The sequence below is a fragment of the Vulpes lagopus genome, chromosome 1 (assembly GCF_018345385.1).
Source record: "Vulpes lagopus strain Blue_001 chromosome 1, ASM1834538v1, whole genome shotgun sequence".
Lineage (NCBI taxonomy): Eukaryota > Metazoa > Chordata > Mammalia > Carnivora > Canidae > Vulpes > Vulpes lagopus.
Window position 1 is genome coordinate 99,019,445 of NC_054824.1, and position 22,105 is coordinate 99,041,549.

A 22,105-nucleotide genomic window follows, 5' to 3' on the forward strand; every position below is an offset into this window, starting at 1 on the left:
GAGATATTATCAAGAGCAAGCTGCCTCTAGGTGTAGATTTAAATAGTTCAGAGATGATGTCAGTTAATAACTATGTCCTTTTCCCAAGGGTCTGAGGCCCACAGATTGGAATTACTGTGCTAGTAATGACCCTAGATATGAGTCCCAGTTTCAGCTCGTGGTAGTTGTTGGTAGAGTTAAGCAGCTCTCAGACTCTCGAAACCTACTTCCTCAGGGAAAACGGGCTTTCTGACTCTAAAGGTCAAAGATTACACCCAAGTGTGTGTGTGTTACCTTATTCATCAAAGACATGGTCGCGTTCCCATAATAGTGTAAAGGGCTCTTGAGGTCAGAAAAATTGTATTTAAAACCAGCAAGGTGAACTTCGTGACATATGTGAAAGGCCAGCGTGATGGCAATAATTCCTGTTGTTGGGTGTTTGGGTTTCTGGGGAGGGAAATGAAAAAAAAGTGGTTTTAAAACTCAAACAAGATCCTTGTTTCCAAAGCATAGTTGGGTGACCTCATTGTACAAAACCAGGACTTCTGAACACTTATTCAGGTGAGAAATACCTAAGTTCAACCCTCATCGTGTCTAAGGCCCAGGCCCCGGTTAATTTCCTACCCTGAAAAGCATATAAATGTGACTGAAATCTTAGAAAATCTTTCCGATACACCTCAACTGCAGTATTAGCCCGGGGGACAACTATCCAAGGAAGAAACACTGAGGCTCAAGGAGACGGATGCTGCTGCTACCCCAACTTTATAAAACATGCGGAGCCAAGCTTCCTGTACAAAAAGCAGCCTGAATTTTGAACCTGTACATGAAACGTAAGGTTAGTTTGCTAATGGATGGAATCACGGTAAAAGGCTTCATTCACATAAGCCTTAAAATAGATCGCTTTTATAATAATTTAACCAGCTCTAAGGAAAGACTTGTCAATTTACTTCAATGACAAATAGTAAGATTCTAACTTCCATAGAAAATAAAAATTCCAGATGTATACATGGTAAAGTCAGTGGAGACTGGACCTTTATCTACTGAACCCACACAAGCATCCCCATCACATATACATAGCTCCTGAGAAGGCAGTGACAAATGTTTGACAGGCAGTTTTTAATTCTTACCAGGCTGCCCTTCTAAGGCAAAAACAAAACACATCTTAAACTCTAACAGAGCAGTCTAAGGAGACTTCCTTTCCATTAAAGGTGTGACTTAGAGTCCATGGAAAGAACACAATGATTTTGAGAAGGAGAGAAAAAAAAAAAAAAAAAACCCAAGAAGCACCATAATATCAAACTCCAGGAGGCAAGCTCATCTGAAAACTGCCTTTTGCAGAAGCTTTTCTTTACCCCATGCCCTACTGTGAACACCGTAAGGCTTCACCATCTGCTAGAAAAGGAAATTAGTGGTTGGGGTTAAAAACCTGGGAGTCCTCCAACCTCCCTGATCCCATCACTTTTTCCCTCTTCTGTCCATCATCATAATCACTCCCTTACAGAGACCTTCCATTTTGTGCACCTCTCACCCACAAATAGATTATCCCCTGACGGAATCTTAACCCTGGCTCAGTCTACCCGATCAGAACAACAAGCTAAGAGAAGACAACATTGCCTGGGTACACCTGACACGCATGGCCAAAGTCTCAAGTGGCTGTCAGTATTCCCCTAGTAAGTTTCCATTCCTACCCTCCAACATAACCACTTTATACCTTTATCAGCTTCCTTCCTCCTTTGAGCAGATAATTTAATCCTCATTTCACTAACGGAAAATCTATACCATCTTCCCAGCTCCCAATCTACCTTCACCTTTACCTGTATTTTCAGCGCTCACTCCTCTTACGTGCAGGCGATGTCCCTGCTACCTGTGGCCAGCCTCTGCACTCGCGCTTTCTTCTTTCATCCCATCTCTTCTCTCCCAAGTCTGCTTCTACAGTCACCCACTTGCTCTCCTCATTTTCCTCTGTTGAATCCTTCTCTTCAGCATATAAACATGGCACCCATCTTTTAAAAACCACCACAAGAGCAACCTTCCTTGATCCTGTGTCTTTCAACCATTTCTCTGCTCCCTTTTCTAACAAAAGGCCATTGAAGAACTGCCTCCACTTGCTCATGCCCTGTGTTCTCTTTAACCTAGTTTAAGCAGGCTTTCTTTTTTATTCTTGTCCACATCATCAGGATGACTTCACGTTTCCAGAACCAGGGTTTGTTCTTTGTGCTCAACCTCTGGACAGCATCCCACATAACTGACCTCTCTGAAATACTGCTGTGTCCTCAACTTGGCTTCTGGGATGCCACGTTCTACTGGAACTTTAATCTAGTTACAACTAGTTTTAGCATCGTCTCTAAGATCAGGATCTTCCTATGCTTTTGGAGATACTACCTAAAATAAAAAACAAAGGTGGTATCTGATCTTACCTGGCAGGAAATAAGAGTGAAAAAAGGCATAAAACATACATTCAGAAGCTGTCGTTTCCCCTCAAAATTTCTAAGAAAGTACTTAAGTTGACCTTTCCTCTCAAAATTACTATGAAATAAGGCTTACATTTGAAACATTTATGCTTTTTGACTTGGGAATTCCACTTCCAAGGAGTCTTAGAAATCACACAAGTGGGCTGAAAAGCCCTATAATCCTGTGTATTTCTATATAATTTTTAGAAGGGAAAAAACATGGATTCAAGCAGAAATATCTATAAATAGGGGAATAGTTAAATGGAGGGGGGAATGGCAAAAAATATCCACGGTAGAATTGCAATTATACTGAAGGAAAAGTAGGTGTTTGTAAATGCATAGACGATAGTCTGGAAGGATATAAAAGGCAAAAAAAAAAAAAAAACTTGTGGGATAATGAGTTACAGAGGGAAGAGAAGGATGATTTTCTTTATATGTATATAAAATCAAATCTATATTAAACAATATATAAGTTTTTATATATATACACTCACACACATTCTCTTGAACTTATTTCATAATAAGCATTAGAATCTAATAGTTCTAAAGTTTAGAATTTATCATATTAAAAAAAAAAAAAAAAAGATACCTGATGTGTGTTTATCTCTTTGGATTTTCCCTGATGACAAAAAGGGGACACCTCATGTCAACTGAGCTATTGTGTCAGTTTCTCAGGCCTCAAGTGAGAAACCTGTCTGGGCCGCCACTGGAGGGGCCCCCGGAGGGGCCCAGTGGGTCTCATCTTCTGGGCATGGAAACCAAAGGGCTCCAGGAGTCCAAGTCAGGGAGACTGCTTTTAAATTAAAGAATCTGGAGTTTCAACAACGTTTCCTCAGACTTCAGTGCCAGTGTCTCCTCTGACCACAGAAGTATTATGGCTACTTTGTCCTTCGTCCCCTTTGCTGAGATATTTTTATCCGAGACAGTTCTCTCGAGCCTGAAAAGCCTTGCGCTTGTCCTTAGCTGTCCTGCTACCCCAGCACAGCCTGCCCAGCAGCTCCCTCCCATGACACTGAAGACAGGTTCTGAGAAAGGAGGTGCTGGGCCACACAGAGGAGAGAGACCCCAGAAGGCTCTGAGGCCAGAAAAAAAAAAAATACAAAACAAAATATCCCACTCCACCTAAGATTCTTTCCTTGCGATCTGAAAAACAAAAATAATATCCCAGCTGCCTAATTCACTGCCCCAGGTGTGGCCTTCAGAAGCCACCCCGAGTCCTGTAGCTTATCCTTTCTGAGAACCCTAGGAACTCTCCACCCTACCCCTAGCCAGATCTTCAGTTTGAAACTGTGCAAAGAAAAATAACGTACCTGGTTTTTGGGAAACACTTTTGGGAAGTGAAGCAGTTCATAAGCTGCCATTCTGATAATGAAAGGATCTAATATTCTGATTTGATAAGGTTTGTAGATCAAGTTTAAAGCTGGTTTCTTCCAAAAACCGTTAGTGTTCTGAAATAGAAGAACAACACAAAATAGAACATTGTGGTCGTCCTTTTGGTTTTTTAAGTGGGAAAAAAAAAAATGAAGGTAATCGGAAGGCAGATGGATGTTGCCAACTTACTATTTTGCCACCCGTCAACACTTCCCACAGCCACTTTAAGTCAAGCGGCTTAAAAGCAGTGAGAATCGCTGTAGTATTAGGATCATTGTGATTGGGATCTGAAAAAACAGATTCTGGATAAAAAAGTCGGAAGGTTGTCCTTCTCCCAACTTCCTCTTCGTGTCCTAAAACAGGACCATTATTCATTCTGTGGGTAGTAAAACACAAAATATGTAGACCAAGTGCGTGAGCCAATTCCATCCCAGTTTCAGAGCTTTCAGAACAAACAGCAGCAGCCAGTGGTCCCAGGGCTTAAAGCTACAAGGCAACTGTTTTTTGTTTTTGTTTTTTTAAATACACAACAGCCAAGGAAATAATTCCCTTTCAAAAAACAGCTGCTTTTTCAAAATTAATTGTGGGGCCACTGGTAATTCAGTCCTACACCCAGGAAAACCAAAGTCTGCGTAAAACAAAATGGGAACCTAGAGCCACAGCATGCTAGGGTTAGAAGAGACCTAGGAGGGCCTGCAGACAGAACCCCCTGGATCGGGGCCCTGCAGTCCAGAGAGAAAGCTCCTCGCCCAGGGTTACACAGGGTGTGGCACACGGAGTGACGGGCAAGGGCTCTGAAGGTGATCTGAAGAGCCACCAAAACTGCGGAGCTCTGGAATCCATCTGAAACTGCCTCATTGCACCCAAGCAGATGCGATTGGCACAGCGAACTCCGGGGCCACAAAGACCCGCTGCTGGGTTTGCGGCCGCGGTGCCTCGTGCATCGGCCGAGGAGGCACAGGCTTTGTTTCCCCAACACCGGCCCTGGGGGAGTGGTACAGTTTCCCCCTTTGCCCCCGGCTCCGTGTAACACAAGACGGTCCCAGTAACACTTGACACGACTTCCGTGAAGGCTGTGCCCGGGGCACTCCCTCACCAGGGGCTGCTGTGGGCCCGAGGAGCAGGTGTCTAGACCCAGCGGGGAAGGCCCTCGCGAGGGTCTCAAAATGGGCAGTGATCCGGGGAGCGTGGGGGCTCCCCCCACCATGCACTGCCCCACACAGCCCAGGATGACCTTACTGTGACCTTTCAGGGAGGAAAGCGAGAAGTGGCCTCGGCTCCCCGCTCCCCCGGGGGCTCCCCTGGCCACCCTCCAACACCAGGTCTCCGTCCCGCTGCAGGGGCCCAGCCCGCCTGGCGCCCCAGCCCCTCGCTCTACCCCAGGCCCGGCCCACGGCAGGCTCTGGCACCCCGACCTTTGCAAGAGGAGCAACCAGGGAAAGCCTCCTTCGAGTGCATACCATCTCCCCTACAGCTCCTTCCTCGACCCCACACAGAACTTCTCAAGACACTCCCCTGGCCTCCCCCTCTGTTCCCGTCATTCTCCTGCAGACCTCGCTGCCCGGGGCACCCCCAGATCCTGCCTCCAGCTCTGCTTCTGGGGAGCGCGAGTGGGCTTCGGGGGGCCAGGCCCACGGCCAACTCCGCGTCCTCCTCTCGCAGGACCTCCGGCCAGCACTGCGCACAGCTGACAACCCTTCTCCTTTGAAACCCTCCTGACCTCACTGGTGGATCCTCTTCCATCTCTTTCACTCCCCACCCCCCCTCTTTTTTACTCTACCTCCAAGCATAGAGTATGTCAAGACTCAGTCCTGGACCCTCTTCTCTCTTTCTTGGAAGTCTTGCCCAGACCGTGGTTTAAATTCCGCTAACAGGCTGCCTTGAACTTCCATCAAGCCTTGAACCTGTTCTCCACCTGCCGATCTGCCTCATCACCTCAAATCTAGAAGCATCTTAAGCCGAACATGTTCACACAGAAATCTTGATTCTCCTCAAACATGTCCCTACCCTAGGCTTCTCCCGACTCAGTAAATGGTGCCTCGAGACCCTACCCAGTCAGTCTCTGAGGCCGGAAACCCAGAGGGGAACATCTGTTCCTTTATCCCCACCTCCACTCACACCTAGAGTGACAAATCCTGGTAACTCCACCTCTAAGACACGTCTCCATCTATCCACTTACCTCTCTGTCGTGACAATCCTCTTCCAAGCCACCACCACCTGCCTGAATACAGCCACCCCCCTGGCCTCTTCGTTTCTATTCTTGTCCCTCGTACCCCACTGTCCATGCTACAGCCAATGTATTTTAAGAACAGAACCAGATCAATTTGCTCTCTTGCTTAAAAATCTTCAGCCTTCCTGTTGTACTTAAAATAAAATCCAAGTTGTAACCTCAGTTTATAGAGTCCCACACAGCCTGCTCCTTCCCTGACTCTTCAGCTTCTGATCCTGCTGCTCTCCCGGAGCCTGCCGCCCTCCCTCCTCACTGGTTTGCTTGCTCCTTCTCTCAAACCCAGGATCCTATCCTCCCCAGGACCTGCACTAACCATTCCCGCTGCCCGGACTGCTCTTCCCTCGTCTTCATGTGGCTGGTATAGACGATCACTGAGGTCCAGGTGGAGGTCTCCTCCTCAAAGTGGTCATCCATTCTAAGGTAGCTATTCCGTCATCTATCCCAGTATTGTCTGCACGGCCTTTATTTTTCTATTATTTAATTTCTGTGTTCTCCCCCCTTCATGAGACTCCACAGGGAATAAGAACATTGTTATTTCTGCTCTACCCCCTGTGGCTAGAATTGTGCCTGGAATAGTAAGGAGACCTCATAAGTATTTGCTAAGGAGATGATGTGACAATCTAGGCCTACCCTAGCCAACCACTGAGAGACCGCTTGTGTAATGGACTTAAATAGATCTAAGCATCTTCCTTTTAAAATACAGTTGTACTAAAATAGAAAACCATACTCTTTAGCAACAATTCCAGATTAGCAAATAGGAACTATATTTACCTTATTATGACATCATAGGAGTCAATTTTTTCTCCTAATGTCTTATTCTTCAGAACTCCTCCATTACCAACCACCACGCACTTTTTACACGGCACACTGTTGGGCAAACAGACAAGCGAGAGGTTGAGACACCTTTCACGTAACTGGGTGATTCCAAGAATTCGTTCAGACTTTCCAGAACCCGACACCAAATTTCACTTGTTGCATAGGTAGAAAAAGAACCAATTGTGACTTAAATGTCTAGGGATACATTAGACGCAAGATTCAAGAAATAACACTCCACAGGAAGTACATGATCGTTAGCAACTGACAGTTGCTTCTAAGTCCATACACAGTCCTCACGTGATTCTCCTAACCACCTGCTGAGACAGGCACGCTCGATATTTCCATTTTACAAAGGAAGAAAGCATTCAGAGAGGTGCTGGCAAACATTTCAAAGTTGTACTCCCAAGAGGCAGAATCAGAATTTGCATCCAGATCCCAGGATGACAAAAATCACCACCTGGCCTGTGGTCCTGCGTGTTAATATTGACAGTGTGTTCACGTCGCATGCCCACTCTGAGCATCCTGAGATTCCAGCTCTGGGTCACGGCCGCATCTTATCAGTGCGTGGACAGTTTGGAATCCGGTGGGGAAGGTGTAGCCTCCCTGGCCCTGCCCGTGAGCCCTTCAGTTCCCCAAACACGTACTGCTCCTTGGAGCTTAACCAACGTAAACTACAAGTTCACTTGGTGTTCCTGGCAGCTTTCGAGTAGATGACGAAGCGGGACCTCCTGCTGCTGGCGGGGATCAGCCCAGGGCCCCGGACTGTGTACCATCAGCTCTCCGCAGACCCGACCTGGCCTGGAGAAAGGACAACACAGATCATGTCCCTCTCCTTTGGGGGACGAGGCTACAGAGGGGAAGCCTGTTGAGACTGGCTTTCCAAAGCCTTCATGACATGAAAGTGTAAAGAAAAACAAAACAAAACAAAACACTGCTTCTAGAAATCATGAAATAAAGCAGACTGGATGAACTCTAGACCATAAGGCTCTTCGGAAATTAATGAGTAGCAGAATCACAAGTACTGTAGCATCTGTCAACTTGGGGCTCCTGGGCGGCTCAGCTAGAGGACCATGTGGCTCCTGACTTCCGGGCCGGGAGTTCAAGCCCCACTTTGGGTGTAGAGATTACTTAAATAAACTTGAATGAATAAGTAATCCCAGAGAATACAGGAGTAACTAAAAAGAGCCGAGCGCTGGCCCTGTCGGGTTAAGAAGGGACAACGTACACGTTGCACCACAGATGCGTAAGTTGACTTTCCTCACTGGGATCTGCTGCTTAGCGCACCTATTTGGGAAGCTTTGAAGTGCTGGAAAATGCTCTTCTACGCATTTTGATTTGGGTCTCTTAGCTCCCCAACCGAAGAGTCATGTCCGACTCTGTCTATTTGGTCATACAAAGGAGAAGATCCAGAGCAGGGCAGGCGTCAGACTGGGTTAGGGCCACCTTGTCTGGGCACTCCTGGAGGACGTACCCCCAAAAACTCCCACCGTGGGCAGCCCACAACGGGCCCTAGGATTCCAGGAAGGCGAGGTTCCCCCTGCTGCTCTGCTTGGCGACCAGGGACCCGGAGGGGAGGGGAACGCTGGCAAACAGCCCAAACCCTTTCCTTTGTGTGTGTGTGTGGGGCGGGGGGGGACCCTCCTCCTCCTCACCGGACTCACCCCGCATGCTCTGTAACAAGGGCAAGTCTCACCCACACAGCTGGTCTGACTCTTCCAGAACCTTGGGGCTCATTTTAATGCACGTCAGGGGCTGGGCCTCCTGAGGCTGGCGCCACCCTCCCTGCCCCCGAGCAAGGCTGGCACCTCGGGCACCTCGGGGAGGACGGGGCTGCGGGAGAAGAGCCCCAACTGGGGCACCGACCGGGCCTCCCGTAGGCTGCGGCGCCCCGACCCCGCGCTCCCCGACACTTCCCGGTTTGCCCGCGGGCGGCGGCGGCAGCGCGGAGGCCCGGGTCAAGGCAAGGTCAAGGCAAGGTCAAGGCAAGGTCAAGGCAAGGTCAAGGCAAGGTCAAGGCAAGGTCAAGGCAAGGTCAAGGCAAGGTCAAGGCGCCCCCGCCGGCCCCGGGGCTGCCCCGCGGGGGGTGTTGAGGGGCCGCGGGTCCCCACCGCTCCGGGGGGGTGGCAGGGTCCCGGCTCGGAGCCCCCGGGCCTCCTGGGGAGGTGGCCGTCCCCGCAGGTCCCGCCGCGACGCCGGGAGGGAGCCCCGCCGCCGCGCCCCGCCCCCGCTGTGCGCCCCGCCCCGCCCCTGCCTGTGGTCGAGGCCCTGGGGCGCCCCGCGGGCTGCACCTGCGCGGGGGGGGGGGGGGGGGGGGGCAGGACGCGGGGCGCCGAGGCCCGAGCCCCCGGGGGCTGGAGAGCTGCCCCCGACCCCCCCCCCCACAAGCTCCTCCCGCGTCCTCAGGGGTGGGTGAGGCGCGGGGCCGGGCTTAGGGGGCCGCGACGCCCCAGCAGCGGAGGCCCAGACGGCGCCCGCGGAAGGGACCTGCGAGCTGCCCGGGGCGGCCCGGGCCACACACCCCCCCCCCACGGGCCGCCCCTCGTGCAGCCGCTCCCGAGCCGCGCTCCCACGAGGCCCCGCCGAGGCCGCCGAGGCCGCCAGGGCCGCAGGTCCCCGGTTCCCCGCTGCGCCGCGAGGGCCCCGCCCGGGGTCCCGAGGTCACGGGGTCCCCTGCCTCAGCCACCAGCACCCACCCTGCACACACCGAGGGCCAGGATCGTGGGGCCCGCGCCAGGCACGGAGCAGGCCTGGTCTCCCCAAGAGCCGGGCATCCCCGCGGGCCCGCCTGCCGACAACCTCACCCCACCCCCACCCCCCACCCCCCACCCCCCACCCCCGTTCCTCGAGCTCCCCCTTCCCCGCCAGGTCACGTCCGTCCCTCCTCTGCGGCCAAAGTCCCGGCCTCACACCCAGTCTGCGCGTTTCCATAAAAGGAGGAACACGAAAAAACAAGAACACCATGAAAAGGTTGCTCTAATTGGTTTTAAAAACGGTTTGTCGGGGTGCCTGGGGGGCTCGGTGGTTGAGCGTCTCCCTAAGGCCCAGGGCGTGACCCTGGAGACCTGGGATCCCCCCTCGGGCTCCCCACACGGAGCCTGCTTCTCTCTCTGCCTGGGTCTTTGCCTCTCTGTGTCTCACGAATAAGTAAATCTTTTAAGTAAAAAAAGGATGTTCAATTGTGGGGTCTTTCTGGTCTTTTCTCTGCTTGTTAAAATGTGGAGGGAGGTGCTGAGAACAGGAGAAGTCTGCAGGCCTCCCTCCACGGCCCCTATAACCTCTCTGGGCCTCACTTCACTCCCCTTTAGAGGGCTGGGCTGGACTAGGCCTCTGCGGGCTCCAGGATTCACCACTTTAGAGTCTGGTTCTCAGGCCAGGCAACACCTCCAGGGGAGGGGAGCATGAGTCATCGGGACTCTTCACAGGACAGCACGGTGCCCCCCTGTTCACCCGCCCCAACCTGCTGGGCCTTGCTCAGGAGAGAAGCTCAGTGATACACGGGGAAAAGCCCAAGACTTATATTCCCTGTAAAAAGAGGAATAAAAATGGGTGATGCACATTTCCCATTGCATGGGGTCCCTGGTTCACAGAGAATCCCGGTTACAAAATTAGGGCAAAAGGCAATTTTCTGCAACGCAAGTATTTTCCTAACAGTTATGATTGCACATAAGGAGGCAAATGACTAATTACTAAGTGACCAAAAACTTAGAAAAAGAACAGGGGAGTCTGGTTTTTTGTTTTGTTTTGGTGGCCAGGGGGAGGGGGGGCAGTGGTTAGCAAAGGGAGGAGGCCGAGCAAAGAGCAAGCATGGGGCCGTGTAGCTCCAGGGGTCTTTCAGTGCCACGGCCGAACACACACACTCCTCTTCCCTTCCTCCCTTATTTCTCGCCCAAGTTCTTGACGGAAGTAGCTTTGGGGAAAGGTTCTCTCTGCCTCAGAGTTACATTAGTAACATTACCAGCCAATATGGCAAATAAAAGAAGTCCTTCATAGGAAATGTCACTTCATGGGCACAGGGTGAGTGGGGTGGGGGCAAGGGGGGGAAGCACCTGGGTGGCTCAGTCAGTTAAGCAGCTGACTCCTGATTTGGCTCAGGTCATTATCTTAGGGTCGCGGGATGGAACCCTACAACAGGCTCCTCAGTCAACTTGGGGTCTGCTTGAGCTTCTCTCTCCCTCTGCCCCTCCCCCTACTTACACACATGTGAGTAAAATATCAAGAAAGGGGTCGCTTCATAAAAAAATAAAATTTTAAAATTAAAAAAAAAAAGAAATGCCACTTCAAAATGTTCTACAAAAGCTTCCACAGACAACCAATTCTTCAAGAGACAAACCACGGCTGGCTTGGTCTAGGATTACATAACTGACTTCAGAATCCTAAATATTTACCAGGCACAGAGAGACAGGTGGAGACCAGTGGCCCCTCAATAATCATGTTTCCTTTGTCCCTCAAAATAGGACTTTTTAAAATGTGGGCCACAGCCACTTTATTAATAATTTTTTTTTTTAGGCTTCATTCCTTGCCCAACTTCCAGCCACGTGTGGCCTGTGACTGTAGCCCTAACCGATGGGATGCAATCGGTGGCTGCTAGCAAATGTTAAACCATCAGTTTGCTCTGGGAGAAAAAAAAAGGGGGGGATAGGAGAAGCCTGGTTTGTACTGTTGCCAATTTCTCCAGGGTATAAATATTCCCCAAATGGCTCATTCACCTTCCTACTTTGATGACACTGAACATGGAACTGGAAAGAACTACAGCTCTCACGCTGGTGTCAACTGGCTCCAGCAGCTGAGGACCCTGGATGTCATCCAGTATTGTCTGTGACTTCTGGGCAATGTCCTTAGGCGGGAGGCAAGTCCTGACTGACAGAGGCAGGGCCTTGCCCTTGACTCCTCCCTCCTGGCCAGAATGCAGATGTGACTGCTGCAAGTCCAGCCATCACACCGCATACTGAGGAAGAAGCTGTGTATATAGGAACAGCAGACTCACGGTAGAATAGCCTAGGTCCCGGGGCACCTGGGGGGCTCAGTGCATGATCCCCAGGTCCTGGGATCAAATGCCGCATTGGGCTCCCTGCATGGAGCCTGCTTCTCCCTCTGCCTGTGTGTCTGCCTGTCTCTCATGAATAAATAAAACCTTTTAAAAAATTAAAAAAAAAAAAAAAAAAAAGAACAGTCCAGGTCCCTGCTGATCATAGCTAAGAACATGGCCCCGGGGGTGGGGGGGGGGGGGAGGGAGTGTTGCAGGTCAGTAGTAAAAATGACAAAGTGTGACCTAATGCACGTATGCCAAAGGTCTGCACAAAAACAATATCCTACCCATTAGAGTTTTATGAACTTTAGGTTAAAAAAGAACATACGTGGTTGCTGTTGAAAGGTGATAAAAATTTGAAATTAAGTTTATGGCACAGTTTCAGATTATAACAAGTAAGGACAAGCTTAAATGTGCAACATTTATGACATAATCCACAATTTGATAATGTGGGCTCCCACAGAAAAAGGAGATACGTTCAGACAAAACCTAGCACTGTTCTGGAAACCAACTCCATGTTCACACCTCCTCCAGTATCCTCACTTATGTATCTGCTAACGAGCACCTCTGTCCACTTGAGCAAGAGGAAAGATCCAGTCATTTCCCTTTGTAATGGAGGCCTGTACCGTCCCACTGGGCCACCTGCAGACCACCTGTACCATCCGACTGGGCCACTGGTCAGATCCTAAAATGTAGCTTTAAAATGTGTGAAGAGAGTCTACCTCCATCCAAGTAAGTACACCTGCAAAGGAGTCTATATTTAAGAGCAAGTTCATTCCCACAGGGCTCACATGACACCAGATTTTTCTACAAACTAAACTACCTCTTGTAGTCAGAAAACATTATCTGATCAAGCTGTTTGCCTCCCTCCTGTAAAATTCTGAATAAAAGGAAGAGAGTCGCTTCTGAAATCCAACACTCAAGTGAAACAAAAAGGATCCTCAGGAGCAGTTATAGGATACACAGGAAGGCAGAGGAAACAGCCCATGGAGGGGCCATGAGTTGGTTCACAGAGGCCAGGAATTAATTCTGCGGTAACAACAACTTGGACATGATGAATGTGGCTTAAAATATCCTGACCTGGAACTAGCATGGCTCACCACACACTCCCTGCAAACTTCTGAGACAATCAGTTAGGCAGCTCCTAAATTAGCTTTGTAGTGTTTATTGGACGTACCGCAGAAATACGTACTCGACGTTTTAGGTAGGCACAGATACGAAGAAACTTTCTTGAGTGAAGACGTTTTACATTGAGGCCCACATTTTGAACCACATTAGCTAAAACTAAAAGTAAACAAAAGCAAGGAAATCAACTCACTTGTCAAACTCATCAAAGAGATCACAACTCTGCAGTTTTGAAAGAGCGAGTCGAAAATATTCCGCTGGAAAACAAATGGAGTGGTATAAATAAAAGGATTCATGGCTTCTTAGGCACATAGTAAGCCATCTGTCCGCTTCCCTCCCCCAAGCCCATTTCAAACTGGTGCAGCTCCATGGATTTATTCTGTGGTGAAAATTAATGAGGCAACTGCAATCAGCCAGCACAGCTCAACAGGCACACTCAGAAGTGCTCTAAGGACACTTTCCAAAAACTCCAGGAAAAAGAGAGAGAGAGAGAGAGAGAGAGAGAGAGAGAGAGAGAGAGAGAGAGATGCTTAATTTGAAAACAATCATAAGAAAGTAATCCCCAAGAGACCAACATCAGATATTAAAAAATATAGCCTTTCAAAATGACATTCGTCTAGAAGCCAATATTTAGTAAGTTTAGGTGCAAATTATCAAATTCACTGCAATGTATTTTTGAGACACACACACACACACACACACACCATACACATACACAAAACAAGGTCAGTTGAATATGCAAAATCTAATTCTGAAAACAAAGCGTGTCACCTCCTGGGCTCTGAGGGTCTCTCAAAAATAATCTACACCATCAAGCTACATAGAGCCGGTTCAGTGGCCAATAAGCAAAGAGGTGAACCATTTCGTCATTAGTAGATGGAGTAATTCTCGTTCAATTTAGCAAAAGTAAAGTAGCCACCAGTTAGCAAAATAAGACACCCAGAGCTAGAACTTAAATGGATGACATAAAACAAAACCCAGAGGCCAAGAGGCAAAAAGGGATCCAGGGAGGACGTTAACCCAACCCACAGGGTTATCCTGCTCATTCCACGCTGGAATAAAATAAGGCATCAGAACGTTATTCGGTATCCTAATAATACTACGGCTACACTGAAATAAAAAGCAGAAGTTTCTCAATAAAAACAACAAACCTACCATTTTATTCTTAAATTCTTCGCTGCCTCAAAAAGGAGCAGGGATTTCTGTTAAAATTTAATGCCCTTCATCCCATCCCCACATCATTTCCTTTAGAGATCATTACGAAGCAGAAAGATGAAAAGGCCTTACAATCACATCAACATGTGGCTCACATCAAACACCACTCACATTAAAAGGGTCGGGTAAAGAATGATATTACTGACCTGATGTTCTTATCCCATAGGGCAAATCAAACTTATCGCTACCATACAAGGAAGCAATCTTTTTAAAATCAGCTGCACACAGAAAAGGGTGAAACTGATGAAACCTGCAAGGAAAGGAAAAAGTGATTTTCCCAAATGCCTGCCCCCTCTGCAGCCCTTCTAAAATAATGGCTGATAAAAAAAATAAATAAATAAAATAAAATAACAGCTGATGACAACTGCAGTAGCGTGCTCGCCTTGATTACAGTGACCATATGTGAAGGTGTGATTATTATTTTAATTTAAAAAAATCACCTCCAATGATATTCAAACATCACACAGAATGGAATATGCAGTGGAACTACACAACCAGAACGGAAACACTTTCCAGGCTGTGGAACCAAAATTATGTCACAGCTTTAGGGGGGAGGGTTTGGGGGTGGGGTGGAGAGGGAAGGGGGGATCAAAATTTAAAATCAAACCAACAGTAAGTGACAAAATGTTATCCACAGACAAAGGGAAAACAAAAGCATGGATGCTAAGCTGCTCCCAAATTTAAAACTACTGTAGGTACAAACTTATAAAAAGATGATAAAAGTTCAATGCACCAAGGATACAACACTGCTCTGATCTATTAAAACCTGCTCAGAAAAAAAAAAAAAAAAAGTACAACAAAATAAAATAAAAACAACAACAGTCTTGCTTAAGAACAAGGACGGTGGGAGTCCTGTCTGCTGTGCCCTGCACAGCCCCCCGGGCCCACTCAGGGGCCAGAGCCAGGCTGAAGAGAGCAGGACGTGTTCCGCCTCTGCCCCCCGACTTTTAGCAGCCAGCACAGAGTAAGCAGGCTACTTATGGTTAATAAATGATTGAAGGAAGTTCAACTCCGTAGGACTTTTACGGAACCAGTAGGACATGGGGGGGGGGGGGGGAGAGAAAGTTTTTTTAATTAAAGGAACAAGTCAAACTATCCCCACACTTGGCCCCACTTTTCCAGTCTATCAGCTCTGCCCTCTTTTAGCCTAAAAACTGCAGGTGCAGATGAGAGTGCCTCGGAGGGGCTCGGGGGCTGCATCACACAAAGGCAATACGTGCTATATGTTGGCAAATTGAATTTAAACACAAAAACGTAAGTTTTTAAAAAGGCAACGAAGAGCAGTGGAGTAGGGGTGACGGTGTGCCGCTCAGGAGCCACTAACCTGGGACAAGGGTGGAGTTAGACCTCACGGCGTGTTCAGACTCTGGATGAGCCCTCCCTGCACCTGTGCCCCAGACTTAGTGGGGACAGTGATACCGGTCCCGGGGGGGGGGGGCAGCCTTATTTAAATACCTGGGTTCCCAGGTAAAACGTTATTTATCCCCAGTGTCTACTGGGTTCCAAAGTAAAACCTATTTCTTAACTACAGGTCATGGTTAAAAAAAAAAAAAAAAAAAAGAAAGAAAAAAAAAAGCCTAAAACCTAACTGGACACACACCCATGGGAAGGCCAGAGGCAGCCACGGCGCAGCTGTGATCAGATGCAGAAATGTCTGATGAAGCTGCAGTCTCCTAGAGAGTTGATGGTAAAGGAATGTGTAGCCCCACAAGGTTAGGAACCAGTAAGGAAAAGGGGCAGGGAGAGAATTAAGAGAACACACGGGTTTTTGATCCTTAATGGCCAAAGTGTTAAAAAGCCTGTCCCTGTTTTATATAATTAAATGTGACCAGACTGTCATTTATTTCTATTTCTCTAGAAGCACGTTGACCAGCAACGTGTCAGAGTTGAGGGGACAGAGGGAAAGAGTATTGGTGGATATCGTGCAACTCCTGACAACCCCATAACGATCATGATTTACATTCCCAGGACCTCACTGAAATCCAGTCCCTCAAAGTCAGGAAAAACTTCTCGTCACAGAAGTTTAACCTAAAGGCAAAGGAGAAACAGCCCCAGAACACGAAGGGTGGGAAATCACATGGGAACAACCAAGGGGGAAATACAACCCTGAGAAACAGTTCACTGGGGTCTATAATCCGACACAAACAGGCCTCTCTAATCTCACCTGTGAGAGGAGCACTGGGCTGACTGAGCTCTTCAAGGCCTTTGCTGCAAATAGATGCAGATCTGACTAAAAGCACAAAAAGGAGGCTGGATATTCAAGCTCTTCCCTAAACACAGAGTGTCGACTTTTACAGCAAGGATTTACATGGGGGGGGGGGGGGGTTTGAAAAATGATCACAAACGCATTTTGAACATTTTGTGGATCAAGTTCTTTTGTTATTTTTACCTCAGGAGAGAGGCAAAAGCTGGCTTCGCTAAACAAGGCTGGATCTTATTTCTCCGCTTCATTTCCACAGGTGGCACCCTAGGAGACAAAAGTAGGCTCAGTCAGAAACCGGAACCCGGCAGCCCGCCCCCAGGAAAGCCAAGGCCCTGGGAGTCCGCTCGGTGCCCGCGCCGGGAGGACGCCTTCTCCCAGAAGCCCCCGAGAGGACAGTCCCTTGCGTATGTCTGAGGACGCCGGACACGAGGCACGAGACTGAGAAAGGCCGAGGTGGCAAGCCACCTGGAAATAATTCACTGAGCAGGGAACAAAGGGCCTTCGAGAAGGCCTAGGATTACCACACTGTGGACGCCACAAGGAGGCTGACTTTTCAGAAGTGCCCCCACCCAGAGCCTGAGCAGCCCGTCCTCCGGCCCCATCTGGGGACACCTGGCACAGAGACACAGACCTGCAGCTCCCCAGACAAGCCTTGTCATCTGGACGCCACAAATCCCACTATTCAGAGTCCTATGGGACTCTCCTCTGTTCCTGGCACAGGTTAGGCCCTTCTGGGTCGTCTGAATGGAGCGCTTGTCTCCACAACTTAAAAGGGTATTGTCAAACAAGACAGAGCACGACAACACAAATAAACGAAGGGGACAGGGTGGCGGGATCCAGATTCAGCCAGCCTCAATACTGCTTAACAGAAGAACGTATTAACGACCAATTACAGGAACAACTAATCTTAAACAACTAACCAATGTTCTTCTACAATCATGGGACTCCAACTCAAAGAACAGGCCTCAATTTTCAATTTTTTTTTTTTTTTGTCGTTGTTGTTAAAAAAAATCCCTTCAGTTGGAACTGCTAGGTTTCTAAATGACAAAGCTAGTTTAAAGTTCTTACCAGAGAAACATCTTTTGTGAATACCCCAAGTGGCAAGAATCCCTCGACCTATATGTAAGGAAGGTACATAAATATGGGGGACCAGCACATTAGACCATAAACACCAAGTTATATTCAGAGGATAAAATGAAGTATAATAAATAAAAATTTGAATTTTTTTTAAAAAATTAAAAAAAAAATGAAGTATAAGACATTATTTGGTTTCTAAAGTTTTAAAACAGAAAAACTTTTAGGATATTGTGAACACAAGCTCTGAAGTGACTTAAAGTTATCGGTCTTAAATAATTCTTATCTATTTATTTGAGAGAGGGAGAGAGAGCACTGGCAGGGAGCCTGACACAGGGCTCGATCCCAGGACCCCGGGATCATGACCTGAGCCAAAGGCAGACGTCTAACCAACCGAGGCACCCAGACACCCCAGTCTTAAATAATTCTTAAGGAATCAAGTTCACAGCACAAACCCACCCAGGGTAACGTCCTACAGGACTTTACGTGACTGGAGTGATGTGTTAGCTTTCGAGTGTCATGAACACTCCTCAAACTCTGATAACAAAAGACTACGAAATTCAGATTCTTTACATTGTCTTCTTTATCATTCTCCCCCCACCCCGACACACAATAGGATTTGTAGAGAAGTCGCTATCTAGTATCTAGTAACCTCTTTGCTTTCTCTCCTGTTGTCTTCCATTACTAAGTGTGGTACAGAGATAGCATGTGGCAAAGATGGAAGGAGAGATCCCCATGGTATAACCCTCACAGGGTAATAAAACTCCTCAGTCCTCTAGCTCGGTATTTAAGTCCAAAGCCTAGAAACTTAGGCCCAAACCTACCTACCTGGCATTGGGTTTTTCCATTGACCATTTGCCTAACTTCCTTCCATGAAGAGCATTACAATAATTTTTCAAACAACCAGTGGTGAAATAAATTCAGAAGCATTTTTTTTTATCTAGTAGGGGAAAAAAAACAAACAAAAAACCAGAAACGTGATCTAGGATCTCCTATTAAAAAGCCGGCAAAGGGCACTCATAGTTTAAGACAGGAAATTACATTGTGATTTAGTTTGATATCATATACTACCATCCACTCAGGATTTAAAGGTCATCAAGACTCTATTCCTAGTCAAAGAGCTGATAAGAGGGAAAAGGATAAAAAGCTTGTAAGTTTTCTCTGCCATAAAACTACCTGTGCCTCTTCAAAGTTTTATATGTGACGTTTCCAGTCAATGTGGTTTCATAAAGTATGTTCACCATCATTCACCAAATATTTTTTAACGAAGAGAACCATACACGGTGTTTATATTTTAGTCAACAATCTCTTATCCAAGCATCTTAGGCACAGTAGTCAAGGACCCCTGAGTCCAAGAATTAGTCCATCAATTCACGACGATGAAATATTATATAAAGAAAAATGTCATGTCTCAAAGACAACATCACTGCTCCACTGAAAAGTCAATAAAAAGAAGGTGCTGTTTTATCAGTTTTTAAACCGTTAGAGCATGACATGTAAGCTACTAGAATGGTAAAACCCCAATTTATAATGGAAAGAAAAAGGCTCAAAATGTTAAAGACTTGGGGGAAATATAAAAATATAAAAATAAAAATATATTTATAAATATATATATATTCCCCCCATATACATTATTTCCCCCCATATACATTATTTCCCCCCAGTATCATCTTTGGGTCTGTGTGAAAGACTAGTTTGGGAATTATTTTTAAAGAGCAAGAATGATGAGGCACCTGAGTCAGTCAGTTAAATGTCTGACTCTTGGTTTTGGCTTAGGTCATGATCTCAGGGTGGTGAGATCAAGCCCTGCATCAGGCTCCATGCACAGCACAGCATCTGCCTGAGATTCTCTCCTTCATCCCTCTGTCCCTCCTCCCATCGTTCTCTCTCAAATAAATAAATTCCTTAGAATAAAACAAAAATAAAGAGCAACCATGAAACTTACCAATAGATGTTTGTTCCCCACAATATACAATGCAGCACATAATAGAGAAAGACAGCACTCAGGAATATGGCCACTAGGTACCCTCTCATGGCTGGCCCACCTGAAACACAGGAACGAAGTCCCAAGAAAAGGCAATAGTTTGTTATGCAGATGGGTTCACACAAAGGCTCAAATACAAGATTAGTGAATCAACAGAGAAAGGGAAACAGAGGCCTACATGATGTGCGCCTATTGTTTTTGGAAATACCTACTAAATTTGCAGGGAAAAAAATTATTATTTTTTTCTCTCTCAAGTGGTAAGTCAATCCAACGTGACATGTAGACCAGTAAACGGCACCATTGTTTCAAAGCTGGTGGCGTCCATCCTACTTTCCTACATTAGAGAAGGAAAGAATTCACTCAGAACAAAAGTTTGCACATCTGCTCCATATCCAAAACTTTCTTCAGAGACACTAATATCTATTTTCATTCTCTCAGTAGACAGTGAATACATGCCCTAAGATGTAAGCAAACATTGCATTTCTTCGGTGCTCAAAATGATTTTCAAATGCTCTACATTGTAATTTTTACAAGTCCTTTTTGTAACTTTTAAAAACTGAGGAGCTCCCGGCCCGCAGGGCTCAGTTGGTTAAGTGTCTGACTCTTGATTTTGGCTCAGGTGGTGATCTCCGGATTGTGAGATCAAGTTGGGCTCCACACTGGGTGTGCAGCCTGCTTAGGATTCTCTCTTCTTCTCCAAACACACACACACACACACACAACTTTATAAAAACAGGAAAAAAGCTACTAAGAAGTACTTCCCACATCTTCAATTTTATATACTTTTAGGTTGTACCCATTTGATTTTTCAGTATCACAGCACAGGTAAATTTATCTAATTTCTTACTTGGGCACTACATAGACCACATAGTCCATTATACAGTTTTAGATAGAAACCTGGACACAACCCCCTTTTGAATACAAATTTAAAAACCCTTTATAGAATGTATATGTACATATATATACATATATATATATATGTATATATATATATATACACCTCACCATATTTAGCTCTCACTTTTGCTTCCGAGAAAGTTCTCACTTCCCCATGCAATTAAATGCAAAAGGACAAATTTAATATATGGTTCCTTTTTGTTTGTTTTAGGTTCTTACTTATTTATCCATGAGAGACAAGAGACAGGCAGAGGGAGAGGCAGGCTCCCTGCAGGGAACCCGATGTGGGACTCGATCCCCAGACCCAGGATCACACCCTGAGCCCAAGGCAGATGCTCAACTGAGTCACCCAGGTGTCCCTAATATATGGTTCTTATCATAGATTTCAATGCTGGTGCTTTTAAACAAGTATACTACAACTCTTTACCTCTTAGGAAGTTTCTGCTTCATCTAGACAATTGCACCTACCACTCCTCCCACTCCTATTCGTATCTATTAACCTCAATCGGGGCAATGCAGTGTAGACACTGCGAGTCTGGGTAGATACATTTCCACATAATACGATGCTGTGTCCCTTGTGACAGTAAAGTAAGTGCACGTGGAACTCTTAATATAAAACACTCCTTTGCCTTCACAAGCCAAAGATAACAAGTATAACTTAAGCTTTCTTTGATCACGTGGCATCATCTTAACAAATGTCAGAATTGTGCTGGGCTCCTCTGGAGCCAGCGACGGTGTGGGGACTGTCTGCTAAGCAGTCCTTATCCAGCAGGGATTGGTTTCCCCTCCCTTGCTTTCAGCTGTGGCTTCTCAGGGCTAGACCGGTAGGCAGCACCCCTACATGCCGTTATTATAAGGGAGTTAGAAATGCCTGTGTAAAGAGAAAGCAAATAGAGGAGTTAAATGAGCTAAACTTTACACATACTTCTAACTCAGGATACATAATGCTCATGAAAAGTCAACACTGCTTGGCAATCGGATGACATGAATCATGTTCTAACTTCACTAACTCCTGGCTTGGCGGGGGGGGGGGGGGGGGGGGCGGCTTAGGTTAAACAGTTTACCTCGTCCAGCCCCAAGTAAACTCACGTGTTTACAAGGGAGACCACACAGCCTACCTCTTCGAGCTATGAGGTAAATTACCTCAAAGGATGGGCATCTGACACAACCTAGGACACAAAACATGCGCTAAGTTTGTGTATTTTACTGTTGGTTTCCTAAAACTGAAGTCAGCTGTGCTCTTTGCCTAAGTAGCAGTATGCATGGGTTTTGAGAACGCCCAAGTGAGCCTCGGCCTGTCCTGACGCAGCCTTACACGGTGTTCTCACTGGCCTGGCAGGAAGCCCCACGGCCTCTGACACCAAAGGGAGGAAAGCATGTGAAAAATATCTAGGTCTGCTGCTCCCATCTCCTCAGGCCTGTGCATCTCTTTCCACTGTTTGGTCTTCCTCATCCATTTGTAACGTATGCTATCTTGACATGTTGTGGTTTTTAAAAAAAAAAAATTGCCTTAAGTTCTTTATGGTTTAAAAAAGCCAGAAATAAACTGCAGGATTATCAGTAGGTAGAAAAGAAAAGAAAAAGAAGAAAGAAAAAGAAGAAAGAAAAAGAAGAAAGAAAAAGAAAGGAAAAGAAGAAAGAAAAAGAAGAAAGAAAAAGAAAAAGAAAAAAAAAGAAAGAAAAAGAAAGAAAAAGAAAGAAAAAGAAAGAAAAAGAAAAAGAAAAAGAAAAAGAA

The 22,105-nt window shown here is 46.7% G+C and overlaps 1 protein-coding gene across 12 annotated transcripts in view; it reads right to left on the reverse strand.

Annotated features, from left to right (window-relative positions):
• Positions 1-22,105, reverse strand: part of ST3GAL6 (ST3 beta-galactoside alpha-2,3-sialyltransferase 6) — a 57,020-nt gene that overhangs the window by 4,144 nt on the left and 30,771 nt on the right. For 7 of the 12 annotated variants that reach the window (XM_041767494.1, XM_041767490.1, XM_041767508.1 and 4 more), the window contains 8 exons: positions 19,435-19,534; positions 16,602-16,679; positions 14,359-14,462; positions 13,191-13,254; positions 6,802-6,897; positions 3,990-4,176; positions 3,740-3,877; positions 274-426 (listed from right to left, as the gene is read on the reverse strand). In XM_041767494.1, the coding sequence (XP_041623428.1) occupies positions 274-426; positions 3,740-3,877; positions 3,990-4,176; positions 6,802-6,897; positions 13,191-13,254; positions 14,359-14,462; positions 16,602-16,679; positions 19,435-19,523 (909 nt within the window). In that variant the 5' untranslated portion in view covers positions 19,524-19,534. Of the gene's footprint in view, positions 1-273; positions 427-2,229; positions 2,362-3,739; positions 3,878-3,989; positions 4,177-6,801; positions 6,898-13,190; positions 13,255-14,358; positions 14,463-16,601; positions 16,680-17,483; positions 17,503-18,317; positions 18,430-19,434; positions 19,535-19,685; positions 19,796-22,105 lie in introns of those variants that run through there. The other 5 variants (XR_005989541.1, XM_041767482.1, XM_041767529.1 and 2 more) reach the window with 5 other exon arrangements.